Here is a 20,166-nt window from a genome sequence, read left to right on the forward strand (position 1 = left end):
CTCAAAATTATCTCCTAGATATTGTGGTCCGTTTCGCGTTAGATGTCGGATTGGCACAGTTGCGTATGAATTAGAACTACCTCCATATGTCAGAGTTCATTCAACCTTTCATGTCGTAGACTGAAAGAGAAGATGGAAGGTGAGGATAACACAATTACTCCTGTTGAAGTCGAAGATTTGTCTCATGTTCCACATGAACGTGAAAAGGTACTTGAATTCAGGGAAAGAAAACTTCATAGTCACCTAATCCCTAAGGTTAAAATTAAGTGGAAAGGCAGGGAAATTGAGGATTCAACTTGGGAGTCAGTTGAGAATGTTCATCAGCGCAATTTTCCTTCTTTTCATTTTGCAAGAGTGCAATGTTTTGAGAGAGGGTAAGTATGTTACGTGCACATTATATGTGCATATACTAGGAGGCTAATCCACTCTAGGCATGTGAACATGGGAGCATGAGAGCATGCTCTAGTGGGGCAAGAGTTAGGTCTTACCTTGGGTTGAGGTTAGGGTCAGGCAACCAAGGGTCACACATGTAAATGGAAGGTCGAGTCACTCTAGAAATGGAAGGTCAAGAGTCACTTGAGAGCTGTCCTATAAATAGGAGCATGAGGCACTCCCAAGGGATGTTCTCTTGTGTAGAGCATTGTGTCTACTCTCTTGCCATTTCATGCTAGAGCTATGTGCTGCTGGAATGAAGTTATATCTCTTGATAGTATGAGACACCAAGGTAAGGTATGTGGTACTTCATTGTATTTATGTGTGCACCCTTGGACTCGAGGGTGGTCGGGTCGATGAGTATATGCCTGGTCTATGCATAGAGATTAACTAGAGAGATCTATGGGATTTAACAGTTGCACCCTCTAACTCATCATTCACACAGTAATCCATAACATGCATATTGCTCCTAGCAAGACACATATCTAGCAAATCATATGTACTAACTCTCCTTGGCCTAGCGGGTGTGGCATACACAAACCAGCCTTTCATCTCATCTTCCTCTCCTAGTAGACAGCAACCTTCACAGCTTCTGTGAAAGTGTGTGGGTCTTTCACCACCTTCTCTCTGATCCTTTCATGCAACATTCCAATAAACTTGTTCTTCTTCAAAAATTCAGGAGGACCCTGGTTCTCTTCTAAGGTCTTGAGTATCTTTCTCCGCGCACCTTCAAACCTATCCACAAAATCTGACACTTCTTTATCCTCTCCTTGGTTCAACCTAGTCAGTTCTCTCCGCAAGTCCTCTGGAGTATCTACCTTTCCATATCTTTTCCTAAATGCTGCTCTCAATCCATCCCAGCTTCCTTTCTCAGCATTTGTGGCTTCATAGTCAAACCAATCCCTGGGGGTGCATCCTCTAACAGCAAACTCACAAGCTTCAACTTGAAAGCATCATCATCCATGTTGCTCCTCAAAGCTACCAACTCAACTCCCCTAAGAAACAGAGCAACATCTTCTCCTTTCTTACCTCTCTGAACACATCATAACCGAATCTAGCCATAGGTCCTGAGTTGATCAACAAGTGGGTTCCAACCTACTGATCAAAGCTCTAAACAAAACCTTCTGATCCTCAATAGGGGGTACGTACCAAAACATGTGAGGATGCTGAGTGATGGCCTCTATAATACCACCAGCAAACACACAAGAAAGAAAAGTAAAGAGACCAAAATTGAGGGACACTGAAATCCCAACCCCTAGGGCACCAATCAACTCTACTCTAATCCTCAATCCTTCAACCGGACACCTTCATACACCTATTCACATACAAACTGACCGAGCTGACTCCCTCAGCTTTCCTCCTCTATCAGAATTGACCTTCAACACCTCTGAACTTCCATCTATATAGCGCAGCTGACCTCCTATGATAGTCTGCTGACCTGAATCCTCCCTAGCTGACTGTAAACCGAATCAGAATATTGACGTTGATCCTAGTACAATATGATTCCTCCAGGATCCTCTATTATCCTCCAGCTTTTCAGCTAACCTAAAATCCACAACCCTAGCATCTTCCTGAGCATCTTGCTGACCCTTTTGTCGACCTTTTACTGACACCTAACTGGCTCATCTGACTGAACCACCAGACCCAGTCGTCCGAATCATACTAAAATTTGACTCAAAAATCTTACTCTTGTCCCCAGTCAAATAAATTCCCTTCAAGCTCTCTAACTTCCTCCAACATCAAATAACCTCAAGTTCTAACCCTCAGAACCTGTCTAAACCACTCAATTTCTCCTTGCTAACTCAAATCTGACTGCTCTAACCAAACCGACTCAGTCAACTTAGCTTTATCAAATTTCCTCTCTTATGTGTCCTTTAACCCTCTTAAGACCTCAAATCACTTAAACCTAACATGGATCCAATCCTATAACCACTCAGTTGACTATAGATGGTTCCCAACTAACTCTGGATCTTCATTCTGTCCACTACTCAGTTTGTCCGACTTCTGACTGCTAACAGCTAACTATCTTTTAATTTTTAGATTAGACTCACAATCTCTTCCCTTAAACCCAGACAAGTCAAACCAAGCTAACTATCTTTTAATTTTTAGATTAGACTCACAATCTCTTCCCTTAAACCCAGACAAGTCAAACCAAGCCCTATACCACTTTAGCTAATGATATTTGATGTTCTGACCTTATTTGACTCTATATGATCTCATCTAATGCTGTCTGAATCAACACTGACTCAGCAAACAGCTCACCATACACCAGACTAACACACAAAGGGATTCAATCTCCATAAATTCAATGAGAACAATTCACCACAACGAACATCAAATCAAAAGACTATATATCCATTGACAACTGACATAATTCAAACTCTCTGATTGCATCATATACACCAAAACACTTCGGCGTCTCAACAACCCTAAGACCTGGGCTCACAAACAAAAGAAGAAAACACCAAAAAAACTAAAGGATCCCCCACAGGTAGACCTCGGCGACAACACTTCACAACAACGATTTCAGTAGTTACAGTTGTGAGGATGTATTGAGTTGAGCCAAGTCTCTAACAGAGTTGCAGTACAAAGATCCTAGGGGACACACCTCCTAGCCGACTGATCTCCAGATCTCCCTCTGCTCTGACATGATCAATCTTCTCACAATGCATTGGTCTTCCCTTTTGCCATCTTTGAAACCTGTAGAATCTCCACTATGTGACCTTAATTAAGAAAATAGATCTGAAGGAGTCCTCTACAGTCACTCTCCCCTCTGGTGGTCTCTCTAGCCACCTTCTTCTTCTCCTCCTCGACCCTCTTGTGGTCACACACAACTCTCATCCAATCGCTCCTCTCCTATTGTTCCCATGCACCTACTGCGCCTCCCCATCAACCACCTCGCTATCCATGCATCAGTTCTCTCTCACTCAACTCTAAGTAAGCCAACTAACGATAGTTGGCTCACTAGTTGTACGTGGCCATGCAACGACCCCTTCTTCCCTAAGGTTCCATACATTAGTTCCTGTGATTGGAGTGGACACTTCTACTAGCCTTCTTTTTTTACGGCACATTCCCACTTATGCCATGCTCTGCTTTTATCACCTAGGATCCTCTTCACACCATCCTATACACATTATATGTTCCTATACACCATGTTTTGACTGGGCTTGGGATTCCTCTCACAACATGAAAATAAAAACGCGAGACGCTTTCTTCTTTACTTACAAGGTTTTCTCTCATGTCTTACTCTTTCACTCTCCATCTTTCTCCCGCCTTACTCTTTCACTCTCTCTTGCCTCCCTCCCCTCTTTCTCATCCCTCCCTCATCTATCCACTGTAGATCTATCATTTCAAGCAAATAAGAGTTTATTATGTGTTAGAGTTAAGGTTTTTGTTAAGATTTACAAGATTTTTATAATATTTTGAGTTCTAGATTTTTGTTTTTGTTTTGAAGGCTCCTCTTCTCCCTCTTCTTCATCATTCTTTTCCTCATTCTCTGCCTTGTAAGAAGGTAAGAGTATACTATGTGTCAAGATTATGTTTTCTTTTAGTTTTACAAATATTTTGTAGATTTTAAGTTTTTGGACTTTTTAAGTCATGCATAAGCTAATGTTTTCTTGTTTATTTTATTTAGTTCTTTGTTCCTAAGTTGTATTTATTAAAGCTTAGAAGCAAGAAAGCTTTCCACAAGCAAGCAAGTTCTCCATGCGAGTAAGCCTTAAACACAACATATTTTTAAATGACACACTCCCAAGTACTGTGGGAGCATTTACTTGATTTATTTTATGCACTATTAATTTTATACTCTATGCATGCTCTCCTTATGCATACATAGAGTGCTTTATGCATGCATACGGTATAGAGCATACTTTATGCATGACGCACTCCCAAGTGCTGTGGGAACATTTACTTTATTTATTTTATGCACTATTAATTTTATACTCTATGCATGCTCTCCTTATGCATACATAGAATGCTTTATGCATGCTCTCTTTATGCATGCATAGAGTATAGAGCATACTTTATGCATGCATAGAGCTCATATACTCTATGCTTGCATAAAGAGAGCATGCATAGAGAATGCAAGCTCTATACTCTCTTATGTATACATAGAGTATAGAGCTTGCATTCTCTATGTATGCATAAGAGAGTATAGAGCTTGCATGCATAGCTCTATGCATGCAAGCTCTATACTCTCTTATGTATACATAGAGTATAGAGCTTGCATTCTCTATGTATGCATAAGAGAGTATAGAGCTTGCATTCTCTATGCATGCTCTCTTTATGCATGCATAGAGTATAGAGTATGTTTGCTCTGTGCATGCTCTCTGGATTAGACTTTATGCATTAAGCTTTATGCATATTGGCACTTATGCATATTGAGAGCATGCATAAAGCTTTTGTGTATATTGCTATGTTGATGTCATCCAAAAACGGTGAAAGTTTTTTGTTGATAGAAATGCTAAATTCAAAATTTTTGATATAGGTGACCTGATCTTGTTTAATTCCAGAATCGATCCACATCCGGGTAAGCTCCAGTTAAGATAGACAGCCGTGGACCAGATATCCGCAAAGCTTGGCACCGGCACATTTGAGTTAACATCATGGATGGTGTGAAATCACCAAAGGCTGTGAATGGATTTAAACTAAATCCCTATTTTAGAAGACTACCAGAACCAGTGCATGTGCCAATTTACACTATTTTTGTCATGCAGTCACATGACACGTGTCCTTGTCCATGTAGTATTCATGCATTGGGTAGTGTGCGAAGCCGTTGGGTTATTATTATTACATCGTGGGATGGCCTATGTTTCATCTCTCTTCATTGTTGTCCTAGATGTGAACATCACCTTCAATTGTGTCTAGTTGGAGAAGGTCTAGTTTGCCTCTCCCATGGAACCCTAACACTCAGTACAGATGTGTTGGAGTAGCTCTATGGGAAGTGCAAAAGAATGGATTCCTAAAGACAGCTACACAAGGCATAAAGCTGTTTACTACAGAGTATGTGGCTTAGCTATTCTAGTTGCCACTGGGAAGGAGCTGTGAATATTCCTACACAGCGACGATCGATACAAACATGGAGTTTTATTTCCATCCTGGAGGAGTAGGTAAAGAATACAAGCTAGAAAATTACAAGGATGCTCATAACAAGTTGCATTTCAAATTCATCATTGAAATGATAATACTTACCCACAAGCTCACATACAGGTCCAAGAGGGCAATGGGTTTACATCTGTATGCATCAGCCAAAAAGCCCATTGCATGGGCTCACATTCTTTTTCATCAATTACAAGCAGAGCTTAAGAGCATACACTACAAGGGATTGGGCTCATACCCGCGCTCTTAGCCGCTAAAAATGACTTGTGAAAAAAAGTAGTGGGCTCGTGTATCAGCGCGTGTATAATCGCGGCCAGAGACATGCGTGTAAAAACGCGTGTACAATACCTCTCAGACGCGCGTATACACGGGTGTGTAGCCGCGTTTTTTTTGCAGACGCGTTAATACACGCCAGTATACACGCTTCTTATTCTATTAGACGCGGTTATACACGGGTGTATAGCCGCATCCTGTTCAGTCCCAATGTCCCAGACGCGTTTTTACTTACGTCTATACACGCGTTTCTTTTATTTAGATGCGCTTATACACGCGTTATTGCCAGTTTATACGCGTTTATACACGCGTAATTTCCAGTGTATCCGCGCAGATACACGCAATTTTTAGCAGTTTTGACGCGTTTATACACGCGAACAGAGAGCAAAAAAAAAATCCAGAGAGTGCTATTTGGTGCCTGAATACTGTTCCAGCATTCCAGCACCCAATAGCACTCTCTGGTTTAGGATTTTTGGTGCATTAGACCATCCCATTAGACCATCCACGAAGAACATATGCACGAGGGAGATTAAGACAAGAACGACATGAATGCATGCATACATTGTCATTACACGATTCAAGACAGCCATGAATGTAATACTATCGATCAATCAATTCAATATTACTATCAAAATTTCATACATGTATACAAGGGAGTCCATATCTCGAAGTAGCCCATGGCTTGAGTTTACAAAAAAATATATACAATCACATCCTAAATATGGAATGTGATACTACAAATCTGAGTACTACTCAGACCCAGATGATGACTCGGTGCTCCCCTCATGCTCAGATGAGCTCGCATCGGTCGGAATGTCCGAGGAGTAGGCTCACGTCCACCCTCTGCAGCGGCGGCCGGTGGATCATCAGCAGCTTGTGCCTGTTCAAGTAATATATAGTATATAAGTATATATATATATATATATGCAATTCAATAAACCAAAACCATTCGTTACGAATTTTCAAGTACCTGTCGACTGTATGGTCTCATGGCCAACTCAAACTGCGCGTCCGTAATACGTCCCTCGGCTCTGAAGATGGCCCACGTGTCACGTCTGCTATGCCGGCGAGCATACGCAGTATCGTGGGTTGTGGGCTTCCTCCCCGTAACCCGTCGCTGTATCATAATCAACACAATTTGTAAGATTAAAACAATTCATAGAATCAATGAATTAAGTAAACAATCAAATAAAGTGACAGGATACTTACGAACTCTGCCTCCCATGACTCGACGCCGCCAGATCCGAAATGCGAAGATCCAACGGTCTCCATCTGGATCCGTCGTGCCTCCACATGCTGCCTGCTCTTCACGCCACCCTCTGCTCGTTTCTTTGCCTCCTTCCACTCGCGTTTGTGCGCAGTGGCAGGTTTCTCGGCAGGATAGCCACCCGCAGCTACATTTAGCCGGTCATCGTACGCGAGTTTTTTAAGGTGAGATCTTTTATTACTTAAGATCTCCCTTATTCGCGTCCTTCCCCATACATCCGAGAATGTAGCATGTGGGGGATTGGGGTACCGACTGTGTACAGCCTCTATCACCTCCCCAACTAATCGGCTATTTTGATCTTTAAATTTAATAAAACAATTTCTATATGAGTTTGATACTACCCCACGCATGTACTCCATTACCTCCCTCCCCCTCGCATCCATCACTATCCCGCCCCTATCCGTCACATCATAGCAAACCACTCTCTCCATCTCTCTCATCTCCTCCTCTTCCGAACTGTCTCCTCTAACTCTTCTCCCTCTATCTCCTCTCTCATCCCGTGCCCTACTACCTCCCCCACCTCCCCCACCTCCCCCACCAAAGCACCCGCCGCATCCTCCACTCCCACTCTTCCTACTGCTGCGGGTGGAGTCACGACTGGGGGATTGTCTACGTGACGGTGGCTGTGAGCCCTGACGTGACGGTGGCTTTGAGGGAGCACGTGATGGTGGCTGTGAGGGTGTACGTGAGTGTGTCTGGGACGAGGTATGTCTCCTCGGTGGACGTGGAAGAGGAGAAGCTGCATGCCGTCTCGTCGGACTCGGAGGAATAGACGGCACTGGAGTGCCCTGGATACTCGCGGTAGGGGTATAGACACCAGGCAGGGAAGGAGGGGGATGAGCATACATATACTCTGTAAGCTCAACCGGACCAGGTTGGCGCCCAAAGTGATTCATCATCTCCATCAACCAATTGCTATACGCAAATGGATCGGATGAAGAACCTGGAATATCCATAAAGAACCTGCAGCAAACATCATCATGTACATCATTGACTCACACATTGTCATTACACAAGTCAAATGCCTGCAAACCATGAAATCTGAAACGCCGCAGTTTTCTGTCTGCAGAAACGCGTGTATACACCCGTTAAAAAACGCGTGTATATACCCGACAAAAAACGCGTGTATATGCGCGTGGAAAAACTCTGCAGACAGGTTACACGCGCTCCTACACGCGTTCGTACACGCGACCTGCGAAATTTTTTTTTCGAAAAGACCGACCCCCGACAAAAACAGAATGTCCTTATAAAAGGACCAGCCATTGTCGCCCCTGTCAGGATGCAGCAACCCAATCGTATGCAAAAAGACAAACCCAAAGAGCAAAGAGCAAAGTAAACAAATCTGACAAAAGAGACAAGGCACAGGACAAAGTGACTCACCTCTGAAAAAGTGAGTCCTCTCTGCTCCTTCTCTGCTCCCTCCTTCTCCCGTGTGTGTGCTCCTTTCTCTGCTCCCTCCTTGCTGTTGGAAAAGGCGAAAACAGGCGAAAACGCATGCACTGTTGATTTCTAAGTTCAAAATCTATATTTGGGGAAGGCGGGCTGTTGTTAGTTTAAATATGCCGTCGCGTTTATGGGTGCGTTTATGTTCGCGTTTATCAACGCAGGTATTTTCGCGTGTACATGATTTCAGCTGCGCTTATACACGCGTTTTGCAGAAAGTAGCCGCGTGAATACACGCGTTTTTTAGGAAGTAGCCGGGTTTATACACGCAAGTTTTAGGAGATAGCCGCGCGAATACACGCGTTTTTGTGCTTTCATTAAAAATATATAATGAGTTTGTGTTTTCTGATTTGTACACAGGATGTCATCAATCTCTTCAAGCAGTTCTGGAGAAGATGAGACAATGCGTCATCGTAATCGCGATGTGTGGTTGGGACAACGGATCAAATGTATGTGTAATCGATGTCAAGGATGCAGTGTAATCTCTTGGAGGACTGGATTATGATAAAATACATGCATGCGTCAATGATTGCATTCTCTTTCGTGGGACGCATAAGGAGGCTCTGACATGTCCCACTTGTGGTGAAGCAAGGTACAGAACAGATATGAAGAGTTTTGATGTACCTCGTAAAGTCTTGCGACACTTTCCTATAATTCCTCGCATCAAACACATGTTCAAGTGCAAATCCATAGCAGAGCTCATGTCATGGCATTCCTAGAGCGCTTCATGAAGACCTTAAAAGACTTTGTGAGGCAAAGTGCAAGGCCTGAAGGAAGCATGGCCGAGGGTTGGTTGATACAAGAGTCTCTTGTATATATTTCAGAATTTCTTGGTCAGGTGGACAGCTCTTTGCCACGACTATGGAGCAATGAAGAGGACTTGAGGATGACCTCTATTGTGCCTCAAGGAAAAGGACAGAGTAAAGTAATTGACAGAACATTGATTGATGATCTCAATTTCACTTGTATCCTTAATAGTGATGTGATGAGCAGATGGGTTACAAGATATGAGGATGCAAAGACAAAAAGGCAAGCAGAAAGAGCTCTCTTTCGGAGGCAACATGGCTCTCGGAAGGCGTACCCTAAGCATCTAGCAACACTTCCGAATGATATCCATGTTGATTGGTTGCATGAGGAAATGGAGAGAGCAGAGAGTGACGAGGGGCTGCATATCACGGCGGAAGAATGGGAGTATGCACGAGGATGCATGTCAAAGGTACATAGAACTAATGTTTTGCATTAGTTGTAAGTGATTTTCTTTTAATATTTATTCACATTGCTTACACAAATATTGCTTCTATTTTGGTCCAGTGCACTATGTTCAATGCTATATGGTGTGAAGGCAAGCATTTTCGAACACAAAGAATTGATGAAAAGAGAAATACACAAGATTGCGGTGTCATTAGTAGCTTTGAGGGAGCTAATGGAAAAATGGATGATTATTGTGGCATAATCCAAGACATATTTAGGCTTGACTTTCGTCGCTTCTTTGTGTATGTTTTGGATGTCAAATGGCAAATGAACGTGGTGGAAAAAGGGCCTGATGCAACGATAAAACGCCATGCAAGTGGATATGTAACTATTGACTCTACAAAGTTCTAGCAAACAAAGAAAGATAGGCTCGTATTGCCACAACAATGTGAGCAGGTATGCATTTTTTTACTAATGTGTTTCATGTACATATATATCTAAGCTCGCGTACCCCTTGACTTTTGATATGCTAATTAATTACTGTACTGTGGGTATTTGAGTAGGTTATCTATCTACCAATGGTGCATGACATCAAATGGTGGTACGTCATCTCTATTGCACCACGTTCCAAAGTGATGTATAATACATTCACTGATATGGAGCATATGGAGGATGTAACAAGCCGCAATGAAGATGACGTCGAACATGCCATTGAAGATGTTGTGATCGATGATCAAGAAATAAGAGATGATCGTGATAATGAGGATGAGCATGCCATTTCTCATGATCATGAGAATGACCCTACCATTGAGGATGATGGTGATGATGATGAGGATGATCAGGACATCGATACCATTATCAATGGAGTACAGAATATCGATAGTGGAATAAATTTAATCGTAGCCTTACCAATTGATCAAATGGATATTGATGTTGATCGTTTGACAAGGATGGATCTTATTGAAGATGAGATCGAACCCTAACCAATCCGTCACTGTATGTTCTAAATTGATGACATTTCTATCATCTCATATGCATGATTTATTTTTGAATATATTTCATTGTTGTAAATGCATGTAGTGGGATTGTGTAATGATGTATACTGTAATGTACTATGAGATGGTTTAAGGAAAATAGTTTTTAATTTTGTTAAGGAATTCAGTTTTTCTCTGCCATGCGTGTATTAATCCGTGTACAGTGGCGTGTATTTTTCCGTGTATGATAGCGAGTATTACCCCGTGAATATTATCGTGTATTTTTCCGTGTATAATAGCGAGTATTACCCCGTGAATATTATCGTGTATTTATGCGTGTATTACTGCGTGTATATAAACGCGTTTATACACGCGTTGATAAATGCAAATATACACGCGAATTTAAATGCTAAAATACACGCGCCCGATTTTATTCAAATACAAGCGCGACCATACACGCGTTCGTAATTTATCACGTGTATGAAACGCGTGTATGGCAGCATTGTCTTGTAGTGATAGGCCCTCAATCAAAAACAAAAATAGACCTATACCTCCAGTTTTTACATAACGGATAGTGTGCCAAACCCACTCACCAGTAGCACCAGGAGCATAAGGGTTACTCCTAAGAGAGAAGAAAATGAAGAATTTCATGACAAACCGACTCTAGATGCAACCACTGAAACCAAAGAGGAGATTCAAAAGGAAGATCAGTAGGCTTCTCAAAATCTAGAGGAGATCCAGAATCTGGGTATCTTGAAGAAGAAAAATGGTGCAGGCCCATCCAAAAACATACATTTTTCCAGTAGTGGTGGAAGAGGTGGATGCACGCCCATCCAGAAACATACATTTTTCCAGTAGTGGTGGAAGAGGTGGACACATATTTATTAAAGGCAACTTGTATGTACATTTCACAGTGTACCACCAAAACCACAGATGTAATTACAACTTTAACAACTCAAAAGGACACCCTACAAAATGAATTAAATGTATCTAAAGCTGAGCTACAAAACACTATAGGTTAATAGAGCTCTCTGCAATTTAGTAGAAAGTGCAGACCTTGGAGGCAGAACACGTGCACTTGAAGTAGATTATTCAAACTCTCAGCTTTGAAGTAAATCAGGAAAATCATGACAACGCCAAAATGCAAGAGAAAATAACAGAATTTCAAAGAAAATATAGAGATTCAGAGCTTAAAATCCGACATTTATTAACTCAACATAAATTTTCTATGGATCAGCATGAAAAGGCATCTCAAGAAAATAGAGCTAGTCTTTAAGTTTTGCAGACCTGAGTTAATGCATTAGCTGCTAATGAAGACTTGGAGATTTATGAAATGTCTGCCAATGATGTGGACAATTATGAAGCCAAAATCCGTGAGCTGATGAAATTTGGAACGTCCAGACCATTGTGATCGACGACTATTGGGCTCGAATAAGACTATCATTGCAAGAGGCCTACTGCCATTTGCTCCTCTCATGACCTCCTCTTGGAGGATTTGGGAGACTAAATTCTGTAACTGAATGTTAGCCACAGATGCCAAGTTGGTGGCAGTGCCCCCAAAAGAAGCATGGCTTGCAGTGTCAGGTATGCATTGGCCAAACCAGCCTCATCAAGCAGGCTCCACTATTCATTTAGAAACTGGACAGCAGACTGATTTTTTGACAGAGACAAATTGATGAGTTTCTTGACAAGAGAGAGTTGAGATACCAAGTCGGTATGCTCATACGCAGAGCGTAGGAAATCCCACACAGGCGAGATGTTGTGAGAGAGCATACCATGTGCACCTGACAGTTGCCCAAATGGAGAATGATCTCCATACGAGCCGCAACATCTCGATGTTTCCATTGGGCCTGTGCTGCAGCATCTGGAACGATGGACCATACTACGTCTGTGAGTTGGGACATAAACTCCATTCGCACACGCCATATTAGGTACTTATGGCCAACCAAATTGTCAAGGTTATTAGAGAGCAGCAACAGGGGGCGGGTTGAGTGCAGGGGGGGCCTGTGAATTCACATCAAGAATTTGTGAAGTCATTTATGAAGGGTTGTCCAGATCAACGATTTGGAAATGAGCTGACTCTACCTAAACTGCATACAGGAACGACATTACACAGAGTGCAAGCTTATACAGGATGAAAGACACAATTCTTTATTGATGAAAGGTTGGTATTAACCTTAACAAAACTACATTGTCAACTCGCTATGAAGCCCCTCATGCTGCCCCAGTAGTTCTTTGCTTGAGTTCCTCAACCACTTTCTCCAGGCTCTCACGAGATGATCCCCCGGTATCGAGCGCCCTCTTGGCTATTCCACTCCATTCACTAGCCCTTCTCCTAAGTTCCTTACCCCTCTCCTCTTCCATTAACTCCCTGGTTACCCTCTCCACTTCCATACCACTCATATACCCCTCACCTTCAGTCCTCAACCTCAAGCCAACTCCCCATTCATCCACCATCAGCTTGCAGATCAATGAATGATCCGCCAGTATCGGATAACCAGCAACCGGCACCCCCATTGATATGCTTTCTAAGATAGAATTCCATCCGCAGTGACTCAGGAAGCCTCCAACAGATGGATGCCCTAGCACAAGCATCTGAGGAGCCCAGCTGACAACGCGGCCTCTCCCTTTGGTTCTGTCCAGGAAACCTTCAGGAAAGCAAACATAATCTTTGTCAAGAAGCAATGCCCACAGAAAGTTCTGTTGGGATGCCTCCAATCCTTCAGCCAGTGCAGTAATTTGAGCCGGCGGAAGAGGGTGCGTACTGCCAAATGCAACGTAGAGAACAGAATTTGTGAGTTGTCCATCTAGCCATAGGAGGCAGGACTCTTCCTTTTCAGACAAGATACGTGCAGGCCGTGGACTCAGTTTGTCTTCCAAAAGAAACAGAGGACCCAAGGCATGGGTATTGAGCTCTGATCTCATGGAAGCAAAGATGGAAGCATCCAATTCTGAGAACGTGTTGAACAGCACCATGTATGCTTCAGAAAGCCGCTTTGCCTGGTCCACGAAATAGTGGAAAATGATATCCGAAGAGTCCTCGATCAGAAGAAAGGACGGGAAATCTGCACGTTCCAAAAGGGGTACTCCAGGGATGCAAGGAGGCTCAGGAGGAGGTTGCTGCTGATGAGGCAACAAGCGATGATAAGCGGGCCTCCTTCCAGGAACGCCCGGTATAAGATTATCAGGCCCATCACCATGAAAGCTTCCTGCATGTGGAGGTGCTGTAAAGCGCCAACCAGCCATGGCAGTACAAAAGCCGCCAAGTATGCAATACCCCATACATGTGAACCATGGCCATACCAAATAGCTGTAAGCTGAGAGAAAAGGGAGAGCTTACCTTTGAAGGGAAGGAGTCCTGCTGAGACGAGCCTGGAAGCGTGGCAGTAAATCTGGCACTCAGCAACGGAGGAGATCCACAGAGCAAGTCTGGGAATGCTGTGCTTATCGGCAACATCTTGTGCCCAAGAGAGATGCGCGTCGGAGAGGATACCGACCACGGGGTAGCCTGCAGCCACGAGCTGGTCCACGACCGGCTCCACAGCGTAACGAAGGTCTCCGGCAGCTTTCAGCCGCCGGCGTATGCTCTCCCATGACAGCTCTTGCACCGTGGCCAGGCCGTCCGGTACGGACACCAGCCGCATTCCGCCATTTTGGCTGGACGCCGCTTCTCCCAACAATTCCATCACTTTCGGCCGGTGCCTATCCGTGTGCACCAGCGTGACGGAAAGGCCGCACGTCACCAGGACCTTGCATAGCTGCACCATGGGCAAAATGTGCCCCGGCAGCGGGTATGGGACAGCTATGATCTGGGGACGCTCCGCTTCGTTGTCGTTCTTGATAGTGCAGGCGGCTGCAGCAGCCATGAAGATACTCCGTGCGCAAACGTTCAACTTTGAAACTCCAACACCACAGACTTAAGATGAGCTCACAAGTCCTTTATCAACCCCATGTCAGTAAGCGAAAGGGAAAAGAAGGAGAGCGCCAGAGAGAGAGAGAGAGAGTGAGAAACACGTGAGGTGCGTTGGGCCGTCAAGCATTAACTACTTACCGTGAAGCATTAACTACTTACCTGAAAATACCACTTACGTGAAAATACCTGATAAAACAAGACAGGCGGTTGCGCTAAATATCGATACCAAAATCCTTTTTCTAATTAATTTTTATGGAATATTTTAAAAAAAGAATTTTGGTAAAGAACGTTTCAAATACATGTGTGCTACCTTTTCACGGCATGCATGTGCTATTGTCCTCAGCTGTGGGAGCCAATGTTGCAAGCTGCACATTTGGCTCTTCACGTCTCGACTGTGTGACCTTCGTGGATCGGGCTCAGGTAGTATGGTAATTTGTGCTCGTTTTAGCGTTTTCTTTGTAGCTGGTCTGGTTTTGGTTCTTTCACGTGGGTATTCGGATCTGGGTATACGAGCGCAATGGCGCATGTGGTCCGTTGTCTCCTCTAGGGTGGCTCTCGCGGCTACTTGATGTTGTTGTCTCTCAGCTCTTTGCTGCCTCTCGTGCCTGCATGTGATGGTGTCCTCGGCTATGCGAGGCGACGCTCTTCGTCATTGGGGCCCATGTAATATTTGGCACTTTTTGTTAGGGTTTTGTTTCTGGTTATGGTTAGTTGGACTCCTGAAGTTTCAAGGAGAAGCTCAACTATGCGTAGGGTTTGTCTGGTGCACCTACAGGTTCAACTATAGAGAGATCTCTGTCCTCATGCTTATGTGTTGTGTGGTTTATCGGCCCGTCAGGTTGCCCCTGTTAGTCTTCCCGGGTTGCTGCAAGGTAAGGGTACCTAGTTTTGTCTAATGCCTCCAAAAACGATACCACCCTTTTTGGACACGTGGTGTGGACAAGGTATCTCGTATGAGATATTTAGAGGGCTCACTGCTTGACACGCATCCACCTGAACCTAGCGTCGGCTATCTCATACGAGACCCACATAGGATCTAACACCATATCTCGTACAAGATCTTGCATGCCAACTAGCATCTTGTGTTATATACCACATTGAATCCAACTGCATTGGCAACTCACTACTATGAAGCCCCTCATGTTGCCCTAGTTCTTTGCTTGAGTTCCTCAACCACTTTCTCTAGGCTCTCACAAGATGATCCCCCCATTCTCGAGCGCCCTCTTGGCTACTCCACTAGCCCTCCTCCTAAGCTCCTTACCCCTCTCCTCTTCCATTAACTCCCTGGTTACCCTCTCCACTTCCAAACTACTCATATACCCCTCACCTTCAGTCCTCAACCTCAAGCTAACTTCCCATTCATCCATCATCAGCTTGCAGATCAATGAATGATCCGCCAGTATCGGATAACCAGCAACCGGCGCAGCTCAAAGAGAGAGAAAAGAAAGATGTGGAGCTCATGTGGAGCTTCTTAAACCCTAGAGACAAGAGGGACAGGGAACACGTGATAAATATGGACCCTTGGAGGAGGCGGTGGCTGTGAAGCATTAATGGCTTATGTGAAATACCTGAGAAAACAAGCTATAAATTAGAAGCGGTGGGGCGAGAATGGGGGGTTGTGCTGATACCAAAATCCTTTTCCATAATTAATTTTTATGGAATATTTTAAAGAAATTATTTTAAAAAAAGAATTTTGGTAAAGTATTTCAAATACATGTGAGGTTGCATGTGTGCATGCATGTGCTATTGTCCTCAACTATGGGAGCCAACGTTGCAAAGTAAAATTATGACTAATATATATACATATCTCATACGAGATACATAAAATGCACAACATTGAATTGCAAATAACGCATTTGCAAAAAAAATCTAGATCGTCCATTTATAACGCGTACGAGATATAAGATAATCTACGCCGTTCTTATCTCGAACAAGATACCCATGATCAAATGCATGATGTCGGCGTGGCTTGATTTCATTGACTTTTGTTAGTCTTTATTGGCATCCCTACATAGCCTTAGCCACATCATTTTCGTCGACAAGTGGTTAGCTAGCGAGCGAGATTCTCGTCACACACATGGTTCGACTTACTAAGAAGTGAGGAGGATACCTTATATTAGAGATGTTATCTTATACCTTTTTTTGGGACTACAAGGGATGTGGGTCACTGTCAGAAAAAAAACGTCTTTTAGTGTAATTTTCATGGCTGAAATTGAGAAAAATCGGTTATAATTTTGCCTCTTGAATTTAAAGGTTCAAATTTTTGAAGTTTTAGTTATAATACCGATCAATCTATGCATTTTTTCAATAAAAACCGGTTGGGCTTGAAGGTCATCCTTTTTTTCACTCGTTAGAAAAAAAAGTTTATTTCTGACACTGATGTGGGTAAGGCCTAGGAGGTCACTTGTGATCTCTTGATGCTCTCACTCTGAGATGGTGGCATATATCTATAATAGATATGTTTCTATATATGGGAGATTTAAACATATCTATAGAGTAGATATGTTTCTATATATGGGAGGATGCTAAACAACAGTGAGATCCCACAGTACTTTGTGTAACAACTTTGTGCATTTTTCACATCTCTTAGTGCTCAACAGGCCTTGAAGAATCCATCTCTTCCTCATGCCATCATACCCAAACATCATCCGTTGGTGTGACTAAACTTTACAACAAGCAATGGGAGGTCTCCCCCCACATGCTTGCAAAGTTTGGTCACCTTCTTGCAATGTATGATATGTCAAGTAGCAACCAGTGCACATTTTTCAAGTCTCATAATTCTCACGAGGCCTTGAATAATCCCTCTCTTCCCCATATTATCATACCCACACATTGTCCAATGGTGCTTGCAAAGTTTCATCACCACCAGATGATATATGATATGCCAAGTAGCATCCAATGTAGATTTTCTAGTCTTGCAATACTCGAGAGGCCTTGAAAATCCCGCTCTTTCGGGTTCCATCATACCCAAATAGTATCCGGTGACCAAACTTTACAAGCATGTAGAGGGGTCCCCCCCACATGCTTGCAAAGTTTGTTCACCAATCAACCGATGTATGATATGTCTAATGTGCATTTTTCAAGCCTCCCAGTGATTGCGAGGGACCTTGAAAAATCCCACTCTCCCCTATGCCACCATACCCAAACATCATCCATTGGTGTCCTAACAAATCTTTGCAAGCATGTGGGGATCCCCCAATATGCTTGCAAAGTTTAGTTAGGGGGGATCCCCACACATGCAGCCAAAGCATCCACAAAGTTCCTCTTCTTGATAATAACCGCAGAGGAACGCTCTCCTCGCTCTTCCCTGCACTCTGTCAAAGCAGCATCAAGCACACATGACTATGATAAAGGTATAAGGTCTTTGAAATAGGATTTGAAGATTGTATGGGCATGGCACAACAATACGCCCCCCCCCCAAACTTTAATAGTTCTTTCTTAGCCACACTATGGACGCCCGTTAGAGAAGGGGGAATGGGTTCTTGTGAAAGAGAAGGGGAGGTTTGTGTAGAGGAGGAGGAAGGGACATGTGGACTATCTAAACTAAGAGATAGTGGATGGAGGAATATGAAGAGGAAGGGAAAGGATTGGATTATCACCAACAGTATGTGTTATTCATTGACGTGCTCTCTACTCTCTCTTTCTCTCACGAACTATCCTTTTCCTCTCCTCCTCTTGCTTGGTGAATGAGGGGAAGTCTAGTCCTATTACATTTTTGACTTTAATGACTTTAAGAACCCATTCTCCAAGGAAGCTAAGAGAGAAAATTTATGAGGACTCAATGATGGGATAGTACTAAAGATGTGTGCTTATATAAGAAAATTAGCTTATCCACTTCGAATTTCATTGGATTTCCTAAATAGTACATGATTGATTGGATGATTAAAGATAAACATATAGATTAAAAGATATCTACTATTTAAAAAAATATTTATAAATCTATATATTTATCATATCTTAATATAATATTTTTAAAATAATTTTTTCTTTCATAAGGTGTTTTTAAAAAAATTATTCAAAGTTTTTCTTACAAAAAATAATGTTTCTATAAAATATTATATCTAAAAATTTTGCTTTTTAAAATAAAATAACATGGAATTTTAAAGAAAATTACCACTTTTATATTTTAAAAATATAATTCTTTGAAATTAATTATTTTAATATTTATAAATTAGATATTTTTACTTTTTGAAATTTTATATTTTTTTCTTTCTATATATATTTTTCATGTATGATGTTATCTTTAAAAGAAAAATATATATTAAATTAATTAAAAATTAATATAAATAGGAGGAGGTGCCATGTGGTAGGCATCCATGCCACCTAACACCTGCCTACCATGTACTGATGTGGCTACTCCCCATGTCTACATGGATTGACATGTAAAGGAATGATGTGAAAGGTTGCATAACATGGCATTCCATGATGCAGTATGCCATGTCACCAAGTGTGAGGTGGCATGCAAAGGTGGTAAGCTAATGTGGCAAAGGTGAGGTGGCATGGTGCTTATGTGGATTCTCGCCAAGCTGATGTGAACACAAAGTGGCATGTACATATAAGATTTGTGTCCACCTACGGCTCACACAAGGCATGATCTCTAGGCTTTGTAGATTACCAAGCCTAGAGTCCCAAACCTAACTACTAGGATTGCTTTTAGACTTGAAAAGAGGAGAGTGGATATAATATGGAGATTTTCACTTGGAAGGAGTGAAAATGGACCTTTTTATACTTAAGCCATTTTGAAAATAAATTCATGGTAACAAGTATAGTAATCCGTAGAATTTTTAGATAAAAGATTCAATATTTGATTTTTAGAATTAAATTGCAATTGATTTATTGGCCCTCTAAATGTCAGAAAAATTTTACAAACTTCATCTACAAAAATCCAACCGTTAGATTTTAAATTTTATCTTCGATCCACATTCTAGTAATCTTCCTCAATCCAATAATCACTAGATCCAGACAAATTAAGTATTTTAAATGGTAGATATGGTGGGAGAATAGAATAGTGTGTCTTTTAATAAGAGGACAGAGAGTACTACCCTTTTTTAGTGAAAATAAACCCCTCATGCACTCAACTTGGACAAATTCTTCCAATGGCTCCCAAAAAGCAAGATCGATGTCTCTATGACCTACACAAACATTGACTGAAACCTCAAGGATTTTAATATTTGATGATGCAACATTATGCAATGATGCATTGGATGGCCTTGCTTTCTTTTTCATAGACCACATATTTTTTACCACATTAGGTCCTTCAAGCAATGTGATGATCTGTGGATTTCCAAGGTCAGCCAAGGGGGTAATGGATGTTGTTGGGACATCTTTAGAACATAGAACACCTTGGAATGCACTTGATATGGTGGCAAAATCTTCATGGCAATGCTACAAACAATGGTAATAGTGGTAAGAGAACATCAAGCTGTCATAGCATATAGCCCAGATGACATAGGACATACAACAAAGGACGGCACACAAAGGTATAGATTGACACACAGAAAGCCAGACTAGGCATGGAGAGAGGCAAATGAGACCAAGATACAAGGTCAACGAACCCAAAGAACAACACATAGACA

General features: G+C 42.3%; 2 protein-coding genes across 3 annotated transcripts; one reads left to right on the forward strand and one right to left on the reverse strand.

Annotated features, from left to right (window-relative positions):
- The first annotated feature begins 10,070 nt into the window (after window positions 1-10,070).
- LOC147628847 (uncharacterized) lies at window positions 10,071-10,874 on the forward strand. Its single transcript, XM_086812929.1, has 2 exons — window positions 10,071-10,159; window positions 10,267-10,874. The coding sequence occupies exon 2, from the start codon at window positions 10,282-10,284 to the stop codon at window positions 10,684-10,686; it is 405 nt and encodes a 134-aa protein (XP_086669055.1). The 5' UTR covers window positions 10,071-10,159; window positions 10,267-10,281; the 3' UTR covers window positions 10,687-10,874.
- Window positions 10,875-12,809: 1,935 nt separating this feature from the next.
- On the reverse strand, window positions 12,810-14,660 carry LOC147628848 (UDP-glycosyltransferase 85A2-like). 2 transcript variants are annotated; one of them, XM_086812008.1, is made up of 2 exons: window positions 14,018-14,660; window positions 12,810-13,901 (listed from the first exon to the last, which is right to left on the reverse strand). In XM_086812008.1, the coding sequence occupies exons 1-2, from the start codon at window positions 14,541-14,543 to the stop codon at window positions 12,892-12,894; spliced, it is 1,536 nt and encodes a 511-aa protein (XP_086668134.1). In that variant the 5' UTR covers window positions 14,544-14,660; the 3' UTR covers window positions 12,810-12,891. The 2 variants fall into 2 exon arrangements, with proteins under 2 accessions (XP_086668134.1, XP_086668135.1); XM_086812009.1 differs by having other exon boundaries at window positions 12,810-13,886; window positions 14,018-14,658.
- Window positions 14,661-20,166: the final 5,506 nt, after the last annotated feature.

This window comes from Cibotium barometz, chromosome 18, assembly GCF_041138505.1.
Source record: "Cibotium barometz isolate CiBa-2024 chromosome 18, ASM4113850v1, whole genome shotgun sequence".
NCBI classification, from domain to species: Eukaryota; Viridiplantae; Streptophyta; class Polypodiopsida; order Cyatheales; family Cibotiaceae; genus Cibotium; species Cibotium barometz.

Coding starts and splice junctions, on each gene's coding strand:
- LOC147628847 (XM_086812929.1), top strand. CDS start 10,282: ATGGTGCATGACATCAAATGGTGGTACGTCATCTCTATTGCACCACGT.
- LOC147628848 (XM_086812008.1), bottom strand. CDS start 14,543: ATGGCTGCTGCAGCCGCCTGCACTATCAAGAACGACAACGAAGCGGAG. Junction 13,902..14,017: donor AGGACTCCTTCCCTTCAAAG/GTAAGCTCTCCC, acceptor GGCGCTTTACAG/CACCTCCACATGCAGGAAGC.